At 46.0% G+C, this 15,000-nt stretch overlaps 1 protein-coding gene across 1 annotated transcript; it reads right to left on the reverse strand.

The window, feature by feature from the left end:
• Positions 1 to 8,118: 8,118 nt before the first annotated feature.
• Positions 8,119 to 9,240, reverse strand: LOC143302015 (uncharacterized). Its single transcript, XM_076616501.1, has one exon. The coding sequence runs from the start codon at positions 9,238 to 9,240 to the stop codon at positions 8,119 to 8,121; it is 1,122 nt and encodes a 373-aa protein (XP_076472616.1).
• Positions 9,241 to 15,000: the final 5,760 nt, after the last annotated feature.

The raw sequence follows: 15,000 nt of genomic DNA on the forward strand, positions 1-15,000 counted from the left end.
TAAACGGCTGAGATAACAGCAATTTTCACGGCTTAAATTACGTGCATGTAAAAAGGAGCATAATTGTAATTTGCATGCCAAAGATTTTGTAAAAATTGTAAAAAAAAGGTTTGGATAGGAAAGGTGAAAAGGGTAAAAATCGGGTCATTCTCCCTTTCGAACCACACCACCACCATCCATCTACCCACCCCCATTCTCTCTACTCACCCATCACACACACTCACATTGGGACAACAGCACTATTTGAGTGATGACAAGTTTTTTTTTTTTTTTTTTTTTTTTTTAAGAGATACGTTTTCAGATTTGCTTTAAAGGTAGATAGATGAGTTGTTTGTCTGAGAGCAACAGGCAGAGAATTCCAGTGAATGCCGGCTCCATCGCTTGAGGAGATGATGACACAAGATACCGCTTTACTCGCCTTGAGGAGATGATGACACATAATGCCTTTAATCGCCTTGAGGAGATGATGACACATGATGCCTTTAATCGCCTTGAGGAGATGATGACACATGATGCCTTTACTCGCCTTGAGGAGATGATGACACATGATGCCTTTAATCGCCTTGAGGAGATGATGACACATAATGCCTTTAATCGCCTTGAGGAGATGATGACACATGATGCCTTTAATCGCCTTGAGGAGATGATGACACATGATGCCTTTAATCGCCTTGAGGAGATGATGACACATGATGCCTTTAATCGCCTTGAAGAGATGATGACACATGATGCCTTTAATCGCCTTGAGGAGATGATGACACATGATGCCTTTAATCGCCTTGAGGAGATGATGACACATGATGCCTTTAATCGCCTTGAGGAGATGATGACACATGATGCCTTTAATCGCCTTGAGGAGATGATGACACATGATGCCTTTAATCGCCTTGAGGAGATGACACATAATGCCTTTACTCGCCTTGAGGAGATGATGACACATAATGCCTTTAATGGCCTTGAGGAGATGACACATAATGCCTTTAATCGCCTTGAGGAGATGACACATAATGCCTTTACTCGCCTTGAGGAGATGACACATAATGCCTTTAATCGCCTTGAGGAGATGACACATAATGCCTTTACTCGCCTTGAGGAGATGACACATAATGCCTTTAATCGCTTTGAGGAGATGACACATAATGCCTTTAATCGCCTTGAAGAGATGATGACAGATAATGCCTTTAATCGCCTTGAGGAGATGATGACACATGATACCTTTAATCGCCTTGAGGAGATGATGACACATGATGCCTTTAATCGCCTTGAGGAGATGATGACACATAATGCCTTTAATCGCCTTGAGGAGATGACACATGATACCTTTAATCGCCTTGAGGAGATGACACATGATACCTTTAATCGCCTTGAGGAGATGATGACACATGATGCCTTTAATCGCCTTGAGGAGATGATGACACATGATGCCTTTAATCGCCTTGAGGAGATGATGACACATGATGCCTTTAATCGCCTTGAGGAGATGATGACACATAATGCCTTTAATGGCCTTGAGGAGATGATGACACATAATGCCTTTAATGGCCTTGAGGAGATGATGACACATGGTGCCTTTAATCGCCTTGAGGAGATGATGACACATGATGCCTTTAATCGCCTTGAGGAGATGACACATGATACCTTTAATTGCCTTGAGGAGATGATGACACATGATGCCTTTAATCGCCTTGAGGAGATGATGTCACATGATGCCATTACTCACATGGTCATCCCCATTTTCCTGGAAGCGAAAACGAAACTGGGGTCACCATGAGAGTACCGGAAACACTTGTGATCGTGAGTTTGCGCAATGAGCTCAGTAAAAACCATGCAACCACGCTTTTAACTCACTCAGTACGGCCAGTCCTCTCTTCTCCTCTACACAGACCCCTCGGATGTCCAGTGGGTGTCTGAATGACCCAACCTTTAGCTTCCGACGTCAGAACTGTGGTATTCTTTGTCAACATTCACCTCTTCAGTATAAGAGCGTTCCGCTTGTAATATTTTGATGATGGTAATTGGGATGAAACGCTGTTAACATCGTCTCTTTCGCCGTTCGTATGGAGAGAGTTAAAACAACAACAACAACTGCACAATGACTGTTGCAAGTGGTGTTGCTGCTTAAAATGATAGGACAGCCATGCAAATAAATGCATGAATGAATCAGTGGACTTGATTAGCATTGTGCGAGTAAAAAAAAAAAAACCAAACTTTTTCCTTTCTTAGATTGTGTGTTCACAACACCGCCGACTCAACTTCAAACATCAGAGACAAAAAAACCCAACAAGGAACAATCAAATGCTTGCACAGCTGATAACACACACGCACACATGCACACACACGCACATACGCACACACACATAAACACACACGCACACATACACACATATACAAACACACATAATGCAAGTGGTGCGCCGCTTAAAACTGTACAGCCATATTGGAAGTGGGGTATCTCTTTATACTGTAAAGCTATGCAGGTGGTGTACCACTTTATTTATACTGTAGGTGTATTCTCCTGTTTATTTTACAACAACAACAACAACAACAACAATACTACTACTACTACTACTACTACTACTACTACTACTACTAATAATAATAATAACTGGACATTTATCAGCGTTTTCCTCATTACACAAAGCGCTTTACAATCCACACACACACGTATACGAAATACACTCAGTCCTCATCTCACAAACATGCACAATAAACATGTATATGCGCATACAAATTTGTACGTACATACATACATAGATACATACATTCGACGCACACACAATAAAGCGTTACAATATGAGGTTTATTTATTTATCCATTCATTTCATTTATCACTATTCATCACTATCATTGTTATCATTATTATTTGTTGTTGTTGTTGTTGTTGTGTTGCCCCATCATCTGCGCCGTTTTAACTCTCTCCATACGAACGGCGAAAGAGACGACGTTAACAGCGTTTCACCCCAATTACCATCATCAAAATATTGCGAGCGGAAGGCTCTTCTACTGAAGAGGTGAATGTTGGCAAAGAATACCACAATTCTGACGACGGAAGCTAAAGGTTGGGTCATTCAGACACCCACTGGACATCCGAGGCGTCTGTGTAGAGGAGAAGAGAGGACTGGCCGTACTGAGTGAGTTAATGGCATCACTCACATGCCGCTCAGTCCGAGTCCCCCCCCACTCCCTCCCCCGATCCCCCATCTCACCTGACCCCCATACATGGCCACATCCGTCGGGCGTTCGTCTGTCGCAGTCACATCAGTCGACAGTGCAGTATGTCGATTTCTGGCAGCGAGAGAGGACACGGGGCTCTCAAGGCAATGGCAGAAGCAGCAGAAGAGTTCCAGCTGGATCTGGTCGTCGAAGAGGAATGAATTAATTTTCCCTACTCAAACTAGGCTCAGTGGCTAAAACGTCTGCCAGAAAAGGTGACTCAGTCCAGATGTGGCGACCACCCTGGAGGCGCGTGGGTTCGAACCTGCTGAGGACCAGGAAAAAAAAAGGCGGCAATACAAGGGCATCTAGGAGTCATGACCTGGGTGCAGCCCGGCCCTCTTAGAGTGTAAGGAGTTAACCCTTTCACCGCCAGTCAATTTAGAGTACAAAATTCCCTTGTGGGATAAACACAGAAAAGACAGCGGCTAAGAATAGCTGGAGATTCCCCCTGCGATGTATAGAAAATATGACCTATCCTACCACCGAACTTTAAGAGCAGCAGGTTTCATGGATAACAGACCAATGAATGATCAACTTTCAGTGACATGGGTCCTCTACCACGCCTGTGCATAAATGCGAGCTTGGCGGTGAAAGGTTTAAGGGCCGAAACTCTTGACTGAGGAGGGGGCTTCTCTCTTGAAGACCTTGTACTGCTCAGCTCTCCCTAGAGTTTAGTGAGAGCTGGATTTGGTCGTCCAAGAGGAATGAATTAAATTTCCCTCCTCAAACTAGGCGTACGATGGCTCAGTGGTTAAAACGTCTGCCAGAAAAGGTGACCACCCCGGAGGCGCGCGGGTTCGAACCTGCTGAGGACCAGGTAAAAAAAAAAAAAAAAGGCGGCAATACAAGGGCATCCAGGACTCATGACCTGGGTACAGCCCTTTCCCTTAGAGTGTAAGGAGTTAAGGGCCGAAACACTTGACTGAGGAGGGCGCTTCTTCTCTGAAGATCTTGTACTGTGCAGCTCTCCCTGGAGTTTCTTATCACTGCAATAAAGTATTCTGCATTCCTCGTGTCGGCAGACCCACGTGGGAATTTTGATGTGTGGCAGCGCTCTGCACTCTTAAAAAAAAAAATGACGTGGTAGTGAGAGCGAGTGGGTAGTTGGGGGTGGGGGCTGGATGGTGGTGGTGAGAGCGTGAAAGGGTGGGTGGTGATGAAGGTGAGGAGATTGGGTGAGTGGTGGTGGGAGGGGGTGGAGCGGGGAAAGGGGAGGGGAGGTCGGGGGCGGGTGGGGGGTGGAGGGGGGGGGGGAAGAGAAAATGTCACCGAAACCCCGCGCAACTGACGGGGCCGAAACACACAAAGAAAGACATAATTATTGTATTGTATTGTATTGTATTGTATTATTCGTTTTTGTCACAACAGATTTCTCTGTGTGAAATTTGGGCTGCTCTCCTCAGGGAGAGCGCGTCGCTACACTGAGAGCGCCACCCATTTGTTTTTTTGGTATCTTTTCCTGCCTGCAATTTTGTTTGTTTGTTTGTTTCTCCTATCGAAGTGGATTTTTCTACAGAATTTTGCCAGGAACAACCCTTTTGTTGCCGTGGGTTCTTTTACGTGCGCTAAGTGCACGGGACCTCGGTTTATCGTCTCATCCGAACGACTAGCGTCCAGACCACCACTCACGGTCTAGTGGAGGAGGGGGGGAGAAAATACTGGCGACTGAACCGTGATTCGAACCAGTGCGCTCAGATTTTCTTGCTTCCTTGGCGGACGCGTTACCTCTAGGCCATCACTCCTCTCGCTTCTCGTTTTCTCCATGGCCACCTGCACGTTCTGTCATAAAGTCATTCCTTGAATCAATGACAGCTTGCAACGATCTCATCAAGGAGAGGCAGGTCCTGACAGAAAAAAAAACAAAACAAAACAAAACACAACAGTGCTTTTCTTTTAAATGTTGGGAGGGGAGGGGGTGGGGAAGGTGTCCTATGATGTCTTTAAGTGTCGTGTGATGTCTTAGAAAGTGCCGTGTGATGTCTTAAAAAAAGTGTCCTGTGATGTCTTAAAAAAGTGTCGTCTGATGTCTTAAAAAAAGGTGCAGTGTGATGTCTTAGAAAGTGTCGTGTGATGTCTTAAAAAAAGTGTCCTGTGATGTCTTAAAAAAGTGTCGTGTGATGTCTTAGTAAAAAAAAAAAAAAAAAAAAGTGTCGTATAATGTTTTGAAAAAGTGTCGTGTGATGTCTTAGAAAGTGTCGTATAAGAAGTAGTCCGGATATCGACAGGTAAATCGATTTAAGTAAACTTTTGACCTTAAGTGAGGTATGCAAACTGTGTGAGAAGTAGCCCGGATTTCGACAAAAATGATTTGACTTGAATCACCTGCAAAATTAAGCTCCAGATCAGAAGAGTATCCACAGCAGATCGCAGAGTTTCGGCGAGGCAGAACGGCGTCAAAGAGGCACAGTGCAGGGAGACTACTGTGCTTAATCATTTCACCGCCAAGCTCGCGTTTATGCACAGGCGTGGTAGAGGACCCATGTCGCTGAAAGGTGACCATTCATTGGTCTGTTATCCATGAACCGTGGAACTGTTATCCATGAAACGTGGGAGCTGAACGCAATGGACAGACCAAAGTGGCGTTCAGCTGTCCACAAAGGCGCCAAATCCTGTGAGGCCAACAGAATCGCTGCAGCAGAGCAACGCAGACAGGCCAGGAAAAGCAATGCCAGCAAGTCCCCGACAGCCGCCACCATCCCCTGTCCATACTGCGTCAGAACCTTCCGGGCGCGGATTGGCCTGACCAGTCATCTGCGCACCCACAGAGCCCAACCCACCCACCCCCAGGATGACTAAATGGTCCTCGTCGATCCCGACGGACGAACCACATCCATGAACCTTCTGCTCTTAATGTTTGGTGGTAGGATAGGACATATTTTCTATACATCGCAGGGGGAACCCCCAGCTATTTTTAGCCACTGACGTTTCTGTGTTTGTACCACAAGGGAATTTCGTACTCTAAATTGACTGGCGGTGAAAGGGTTAACTCTTTCAACCCTGCGCACGAGTGCTGCTAGGTCGTCAAATTTGTTTCATCGAAACTTTTGAGCACTGCAAGGGCGTCAATTTTTTTGTTTCATTGAAACTGTTTCCATGGTCCTACCCAATCATAAACCACAAGCAAAAAGGAAAATAACTTCAACAGTATTTCCGGCTTTTGTCAACGCGTGTCAATTTGAAGGGGAAACTGGTCGATTTTATTCTAATTTTACTGCATCAAAATGGCAAAGAAGCCTGCTGAAGCTGTAAACACCCGAGGGTTGAATGGATTAACCACCTGGAGTCAAAGTGCCAGAAGATTTCCAGAAGTCTGGTCTTCACAGACAGCGGTCGAAGGAGAAAATCGAGTGGAAGAGAGGGATACATAACTGAAACGATTGTATTGTATTTTGTTGTATCGGCTTATGTCACAGATTGACTAAGTTCACAGTTGGGCCAACAGAAAAGTGAGAGTTGTATTATCAATGGTTTCTCCAGTGCAATGGGAAATCTTTCATAGCTTAGTCTTCTGTAAAGGACTATGACTCTCTAACCAGGAGGCCAAATTGCACTGGCTCTTAGTGCTGCAGCCTTGGGGGCTAGTTGGAGTTTGGGAACCATCCCAACGCCGACTGTCCTAAAACCCTCTTGGCCGAGAGAGTGGGGATGTAACTTGGGCAAGACACTCTCCACAATAATCAAGTTCTAGCCCAAATAGTCGGGACAGCATTTGGTTCTTCTGCCATTCCGATGGTCATAGTCGGACACGACTGACTATCATACATGTATTGTATCGTATTGCACTGTCTTGTCATGTATTGTACTGTTTTGTCTTGTATTGCAGGCCTACTACTCTTTTGTCACAACAGATTTCTCTGTATGAAATTCGGGCTGCTCTTTCCAGGGAGAACTGCGTCGCCATAGCACAGCGCCACATTTTTCTTTTTCTGCCTACAAATGTATTTTACTTCCCTATGAAAGCGGATGCTTCTTCTACATCATTTTGCCAGGGAACAACCTTTTCTTTTTGTTGCCGTGGGTTCTTTTCTGTGTGTTTTAAGTGTCTGTCACAAAATTTAGAACTCTGTTTAACGTCTCATCCGACAGACTGGCGTCCACACGTGTGTTGAATCAGAGCAGTTGGCCCCCGAAAACGGAAGTATGGCTGCCTACATGGCGGGGTAAGAACGGTCAAACACGTAAAAGCCCAGTCGTGTACACACAAGTTAACGTGGGACTTGCAGCCCACGATTGAAGAAGAAAAAGAAGAAGGAGAAGAATCCGAGCAGGCACAAGCGAACACCACTGAAGTGACACAGCGGCAGTGCTGGGACTTCTCTTGTGGTGGCCCCATGGCGGTTTGTGAGATCGACGGTAATCTGTTGACCGCTGCGGCTGGCCTGCGTGCGGTTGTGTGTGTGTGTGTGTGTGTGTGTGTGTGTGTGTGTGGTGTTGGGTATTTTGACTTTGTTTGTTTTTGTACAATGGAAAGAAACACTTGGAAAAAAAAGTCTAACATACCCAGAATGTGGGATGCTTCATTCTGACAACATATCTTCTGCAGTTAAATCTTTATTTATCTATTATATATATGGACATCATGAGACCAGTATGTTTACCCAATCAACATTTCACACTAACCATTCAAATCTTTATTTCCGTTAGTTAACTCTTTATTAACCGTATCTCACTCACACCCTTTAACTACCCTGTCCTCTGACAACGGTCACTTCTTCAAACCATGAGTTTGATAGCTGTTGTGCGAAACTTGCTGCTTAAGATATATAGCAGATGAAGAAGTTGGCGGATCATCAGCTCTCTCTGGTACCTCACCCTCTGTATAGCAGGTGAGGAAAATATCAGTGCATTATCAACTCTATCATACCCTCTGTCACTGAAAATGACAACTGTCACACCCCTTTGCTACCTTGCCTTCAGGAAACGCTCGCTTCTACAAAACAGGAGTTTGATGGTTGTGCGAAACTTGCTGCCAAAGACACAGTATATGAAGAAGTTGACGGAAGAGTTGATGTAGTAGCAGAGTTGCTGGATGGCTGCGAAGATCTGGAACAAGTCGTTGTGCTCCCCCACATGGTCCAGCCCAGGGATGAAGGGGTGCAGGGAGTGGAAGAGAAACGTTGGAGTTGTGCACACCACGAACTGCACACTGCTGCCGATTAGCATCCGGGTCAAGGTCACGTCCTTGGCAGAGTGTCTGCCGGCGGACATGGGCGACAAAGACTGCTGACGCCATTCCTTCATTTGACGTAATTTGACGACTGTGACGACGGTGGCCAAAGACACGCCGATGATGTAAAAACCTGGAAGAAGGATTCCGTACACAAGTCCTTCAAACGTGTCCACCAGTTCCTTGTTCTGAGAATAGAACTCGCTGGCGAAATACGCATCGAACATCCGATCGTTGGCCGGATCGAATATACACACCACTTGCCATCTTGTGGCGATGACGTAATAACCTCCTAGTATGACGGCATGTCCAATGACGATGATGGCGGCAGTAGTTTCTGTGCGCAGTATTCGCTGTGCCCGTAGCGGGGTGACGACACAAAGACATCGTTCAAAAGCGATCAACGTCGACATGAATCCAGACACATAGATAAACCCCACCAGCCACTGCAACCAGTTACTGATGCTGTACTTGGCGAGAAAAACTGTGCCGTTTGAGACGGCGGAATAGATTCTGTCCAGTTTCAACGCAAAATAAACGGATATTACCATAGCGTCAGCGATGGATAAGAAACACAGACACAGGTTGATTCGCTCTTTAATCCCGTGCTTCCAAAACACAATCACGTTGACGATATTCAAAGGGACAGATACGACAAAAAACACCATCAGTAGATACACATCCACGATGGTTTCAAGCTGTTGTGGTTCCTGTTCCACCGAGATACTTGCACTTTCCGAGTCATGCCCTTGCAGTGAGAAATTTGATGACGGAACCAACAGACGACACTCGTCCAGCCGTTGCAAACTTATCAGCCTGTCGGTGGCGTTTACGTCAGGTGTTAATGTTGACGTCATGCTTGCATTTACGTCACCAGTGTACAGCTTCATCTTGCGTGTTGTTGAAGTGTAGAGGGGCAGAGGGGGGTGGGGGAAGATTGTTTGTAATTCTTTTTGGTTTTTTCTTTCTTTTTTTTTTTTTTAATTCCCAGTTGGGCGCCACGATTGCAGTTTGATTCAAAATTAAGTCAAAATCACGATTAAGTCAAAAGTGAACATGTGATCATGTACAAAAGTTTTATTTATTTCATTCTATTTTATTTTATTGTTTTTAACCACAAGTGTTTGCTGTTGCTGTTTGTTTTCCACTGTGTCAGGTAATGTGCATTCAATTCACATGCTTTTTTTTCCGAATCTGCAGTTGTTCAGATTTCTCCCTGTCTGTCTCTGTCTCTGTCTCTCTGTCTGTTTGTATTTATCTGATTGTCTGTATGTCTGTCTGTCTCTACGGCTCCATCTCTGTCTCTCCTGTCTTTTTTTTTTTTGTGGCTTGCTCTTGCTTTATAGATCTCTCTCTCTCTCTCTCTCACTTGTTCAGGTGGTAAACTGTGGAATGAAATCCCCGAGTATCTTAAAAGAAAAGAGAAAAAAAAAAAAGATCTACCATATCATCTTTCAAAAGAGCACATCAGAAATATCTGATGCAACAAATGTAATTAGTTCCAGCAAAATCAAAGCATATGATGCGATCCTAGTAAGCCAACACAATTTGAATAATTGTTCTCCAACAGTGTGTAAGCAAGGAAAAAGGCGGGTGTAAGTATGCGTGTTCATGTCTATGTACTTGTGTGTTCTAGTACATGTGTGTGATACCTGTGTGTGCACACACACGTGTGTGTGAAGATTTTCATGTTTTGTGTGATTTTCATGATGTTTCCGTAATTATAGTCTTTGATTCAACCGTTTATGTATGTATTATTATCTATTTGGTTTGTTCTATGTCATTTATCTATTCACACTTATTGCATTCATTATATTGTCTGTATTGTGTGTCAGGTCAGGGGCATAGCTCTTGCAACTGGTACCATGTTACCCAGTACTACCTGCCGCATGTGAAGTCTCTCAACGACGGACCAGGCGGAGGAGGAAACCTTTCCCAACGGCTGTGAAGGCAGAAGAGGATGACCAAAGGGCAGGGGGAGCTCTTATCCTTGGCTGGAAGTCCTCCTAGGAGACGGAGCTCCGAAGAAAAAACCTGCACCTGCCGAGGCCGTCCTACACGTGGCAGTATCTGCACCTAGATCCATACACAAAGCCTGCCTCGCTTAGTACCTATTAGGAAACCGCACCTACTTGGACATCCAACACTAGCGGTCGAAAACAACAGAAGAAAAGAACCAGGAGTCATGCCCTGAGTCTGGGTGCCTGGAGTGTTCGCACCCTACTCGACAGAGACGACAGACCAGAAAGACGCACAGCGCTCATTGCTAGAATGCTTGATCGCTATCAGGTGGACATAGCAGCCTGAGCGAAAGCAGGTTTGCCGGTGAAACCCAGCTGGAGGAAGTTGGAGGGGGCTACACCTTCTACTGCATTGGGAAGCCAGAGGACACTCCAAGAACCTCAGGCGTGGGCTTTGCCATACGAACCAAACTTGCACGACATCTTGACAGCCTTCCACGTGGGATAAACGATAGGCTGATGACCCTGCGTCTGAAGCTGTCCAAGGATCGCTTTTCCACAGTCATCAGCCGCTATGCCCCGACGATGACCAACCCTGATGACATCCAAGAAGCTTTCTAGCTCAGCCACACCATTTCAGCGATAGACAGAAAGGACAGGCTGATCATCCTTGGGGATTTCAATGCCCGCGTCAGCGTGGACTTCTCCTCGTGGCCAAAAGTCCTAGGACAGCACGGCACTGGCAAGTTCAACTCAAAGACTGCTTTTGCTCTCGCTCTGCGCGCAGCATGGACTGACCATCACCAACACCCTCTTCAAACAAGCGGACAAGTACAGTAACACATGGATGCACCCCCGTTTCAAGCAATGGCACATGCTGGACTATGTGATTGTCCGGCAGAGGGACAGAGGTGATGTTTCCATTACACGCTGCATGAGAGGAACAGTCTGTTGGTCGGACCATTCGCCTGGTACGCAGCAAGATGAACATCAGACTTGCATGCAAGCTCCAACCAGCCAGGCAGAAACCCCCTAGGAAGCTGAACATCCACCGCCGCCATATCACCAAGGACGTGCTGCAGCAGCAAATACAAGCAGCTCTCCAAGACATTCCAGCATCTACTGATGTAGAAGAGGTATGGAGCACCTTTAGAGATGCTGTGTACACAGCAGCAGCGGACACACTCGGCTTTGTACGGAGGAGCCACAAAGACTGGTTTGACGAGAACGACTCTGGAATCTCCAAGCTCCTGAACACACTTCATATACGGCATCAGGATCACATTTCCGATAAACACTGCCAGAGGAAGGAGAACCAGTTCGTGCAAACCAAGCAACTCGTACAGAAGAGGCTGCGTGAGATGAACACCTGGTGGGAGAGAAAGTCCGAAGAGCTTCAGTCCGCTGCTGATGCTCACGACATGAAGACATTCCATGATGGTCTCCGAGCAGTGTATGGGCCGAGATTCACAGGATCAACCCCTGTCCGAGCCTTGGACGAGACCACCCTCCTGACAGACAAGAAAGACATCCTTGCCCGCTGGGCAGAGCACTTCAACACCCTCCTAAACAGGGACTCGTCCGTATCTGACGAGGCAATTGCAGCCCTCCCACAGCTACTAGTCAGTGACTCGCTAGCTGCCCCTCCCACCAAGACCGAGACCCGGAAGGCCCTGAAGCTGACAACGTCAGGGAAAGCACCAGGAGCGGATGGAATCCAGGCCGACATCTACAAGTATGGAGGCGATGTGCTGACAGACAAGCTGACCGCCCTGTTCCATTCTATCTGGGAGAGAGGGGAGGTCCCCCAGGATTTCAAGGATGCTTCAATTGTCCACATTTACAAACGGAAGGGAGACAAAAAATCCTGCGATAACCACCGTGGAATCTCCTCTGCATCGCTGGCAAGATCTTCGCCCGCATCATACTGAACAGACTGTTTGACCATGTCTCCAACACAGTCATCCCTGAAGCATAGTGCGGCTTCCGCTCAGGCAGGGGAACATGTGACATGATGTTTGCCGTACGCCAGACGCAAGAGAAGTGCCGTGAACAGAACAAGGAGCTCCACATGGTCTTTGTAGACCTGACTAAGGCCTTCGACACGGTGAACCGCCGTGGTCAGTGGAAGATCCTCCTAAAGTTCGGCTGCCCAGAGAGCCTAATCCAGCTGATTGCGTCATTCCATGATGGCATGCAGGCAAGAGTACAGGAAAACGTTCCCTGTGGTAAATGGAGTGAATCTTTTTGATAACCCATGCCTCTCTTACCACCTCCCCTCCTCTGTGTCACTGTGTGTGTGGGGGGGGGGGGGGGGGGGGGGGGCAGAAAGGTTGATTGGGATTGGGGATGGAAGGGGTTAAGGGTGGGGGTGGGGGTTGCAACAACAACAACAACAAAATTCTGCAAGGGATCCCCCCACACGTTTTTTGGTGTCATGAGTCAGTTGACGGATGGATTAGGGGGGTCTGAATGTAAGGGTGTGGGCCACAATCTCTGCCTTCGGGTAGCCAGTTCCAGGGGTTATGACGCCGCCCCTTCTTGATTCAGACCCCGGAGTTTTTTGTTTGTTTTTTTCTTGTCGTTGTTGTTGTGTGTGCGTGTGCGTGCGCGTGCGCGCGTGTGTGTGTATGTGTTATTGTTGTTGTTGTTGTTGTTGTTTTCTCCCCATCTTATACCCGTTTTTGTAAAACTTCTTTCTCTTTTTGTCTTTGGTTAAGTGTGCATGTGTATGTGTCAATGTGTGTGTGTGTGTGCGTGAGATTGCTTATCTCTCTCTCTCTCTCTTTCTTTTTCTCTGTGTATGTGTGTGTGTGTACGTGCGTGCGCGCGCGCGCGCGTGTGAAATGAAAAGAACCGACTGTCATAAACGTTTGACTGAATTTGATTGACAGGCTCTCAATGTTCGACCTCCCCCACCCCCGCTCCTTTCTCTCCCACTCCCCACCCCCATCCCCCAGCCATCCAACAGCACCAGTACCTCTAAACTAACATCACCTCCACAACCCCCTCTCCCCCCCCCCCCCCCCACCAAGAAGAGGAGGAGGAGGAGAAGAAGAAGAGGAGGAGGAGGAGAAGAAGAGGAGGAGGAGAAGAAGAAAAAGAAGAAGAAGAGGAGGAGGAGGAGAAGAGGAGGAGGAGGAGGAGAAGAGGAGGAGGAGAAGAGAGAAAGAGAGAAGAGGAGGAGGAGGAGAAGAAGAAAAAGAAGAGGAGAAGAGGAGGAGGAGGAGAGGAGGAGGAGGAGGAGAAGAAGAGGAGGAGGAGAAGAAGAGGAGGAGGAGAAGAAGAGGAGGAGAAGAGGAGGAGGAGAAGAAGAGGAGGAGAAGAAGAAGAGGAGGAGGAGGAGAAGAAGAGGAGGAGGAGAAGAGGAGGAGGAGGAGAAGAGGAGGAGGAGAAGAAGAAGAAAAAGAAGAAGAAGAGGAGGAGGAGGAGGAGGAGGAGAGAACTAACACTGCATAAAAATTAATAAACGATGAGGCCAGGAGATCAAATGATCAACAAATAGTAAAGAGTGGTAACTCTCTCCATAAACAAGGTACATAACTTCAGGAAGAGTCTGGGTTTGTTCCACTGTACCTTTTATTTAACTGTGTGCTAGCTGAACCGGTAGCGTAAGCAGCATTGCCCTGAAGTTATGTACCTTGTTTATGGAGAGAGTTACCACTCTTTACTTTTTTTTTTTTTTTTTTTTTTTTGTGAAACACTGCGTGCAGCTGTGTCTTCTCTGACCTGGGTATGATTCCCTCAGTGTGTTTCTAGAATGTCCTGATGAACACGGCATGTAGCTGTATCTCTCGGGCCTGGTTAATATTCTTTCTGTTTGTTTTTGCTGGTAGCTGAAGAAGAAGCTCTTCGAGAGAAAAAGACACTGTACCACTGTACATTCTTCTTCTTCTTCTTCGTCGCCTTCTTTCCTCCTTCTTCTCATTATCGTCATCATCATCACACTATCCATCATCATCATCATCATCATCATCATTATTATTATCTCTATCATTGTTATTATTCAATTTCGCCGTGGGATCAATCTTCACAGTATGATTCAAGAGGGCGTGGATATTCCTCTGTGAGAGCTTAAATCACTTTTTTTTTTCTTCTTTTTTTTTGTTAGAATTAAAAAGAGATCCATTGTTTTGGTGTTCAAAGTTATACAACCTGCAGACCAACACACCGCAATCTGTCTGTCTGGCTGTCTGTTCTCTCTGTCCTGTTTGTCTGTCTGTCTCTCTCTGTGTCCCCTTTCCATCTCTCCACACACACACACTTGTGTGTGTGTGTGTGTGTGTGTGTGTTATAGAAACAGGGAGACACAAAGGCATACCACTGAGAGTTACGGCTTTGTAAGGTTTGTAACATGTCTGTGATTGGTGATGAGTTTCATTTTATAATGGATTGTCCCAATTATGATCAATTACGAAATAGATATGTTCCTAAAAAAAATATTTGTCTCCAAATTATGGAGGCAAAAAAGTCATTTTAGCTATAAGTAAGATGATTACATTTGCAAATGTTGCCTAGTTATACTTTTGGAGTTAAAAGACATTTGTGTTAGCTATAAGTAAGATGATTACATTTGCAAATGTTGCCTAGTTATACTTTTGGAGTTAAAAGACATTTGTGTTAGCTATAAGTAAGATGATTACATTTGCAAATGTT

Source organism: Babylonia areolata, chromosome 28 (assembly GCF_041734735.1).
Source record: "Babylonia areolata isolate BAREFJ2019XMU chromosome 28, ASM4173473v1, whole genome shotgun sequence".
NCBI classification, from domain to species: domain Eukaryota; kingdom Metazoa; phylum Mollusca; class Gastropoda; order Neogastropoda; family Buccinidae; genus Babylonia; species Babylonia areolata.

Bases quoted from the DNA above. Each gene is read 5' to 3' on its own strand.
- LOC143302015 (XM_076616501.1), bottom strand. From the start codon at position 9,240: ATGACGTCAACATTAACACCTGACGTAAACGCCACCGACAGGCTGATA.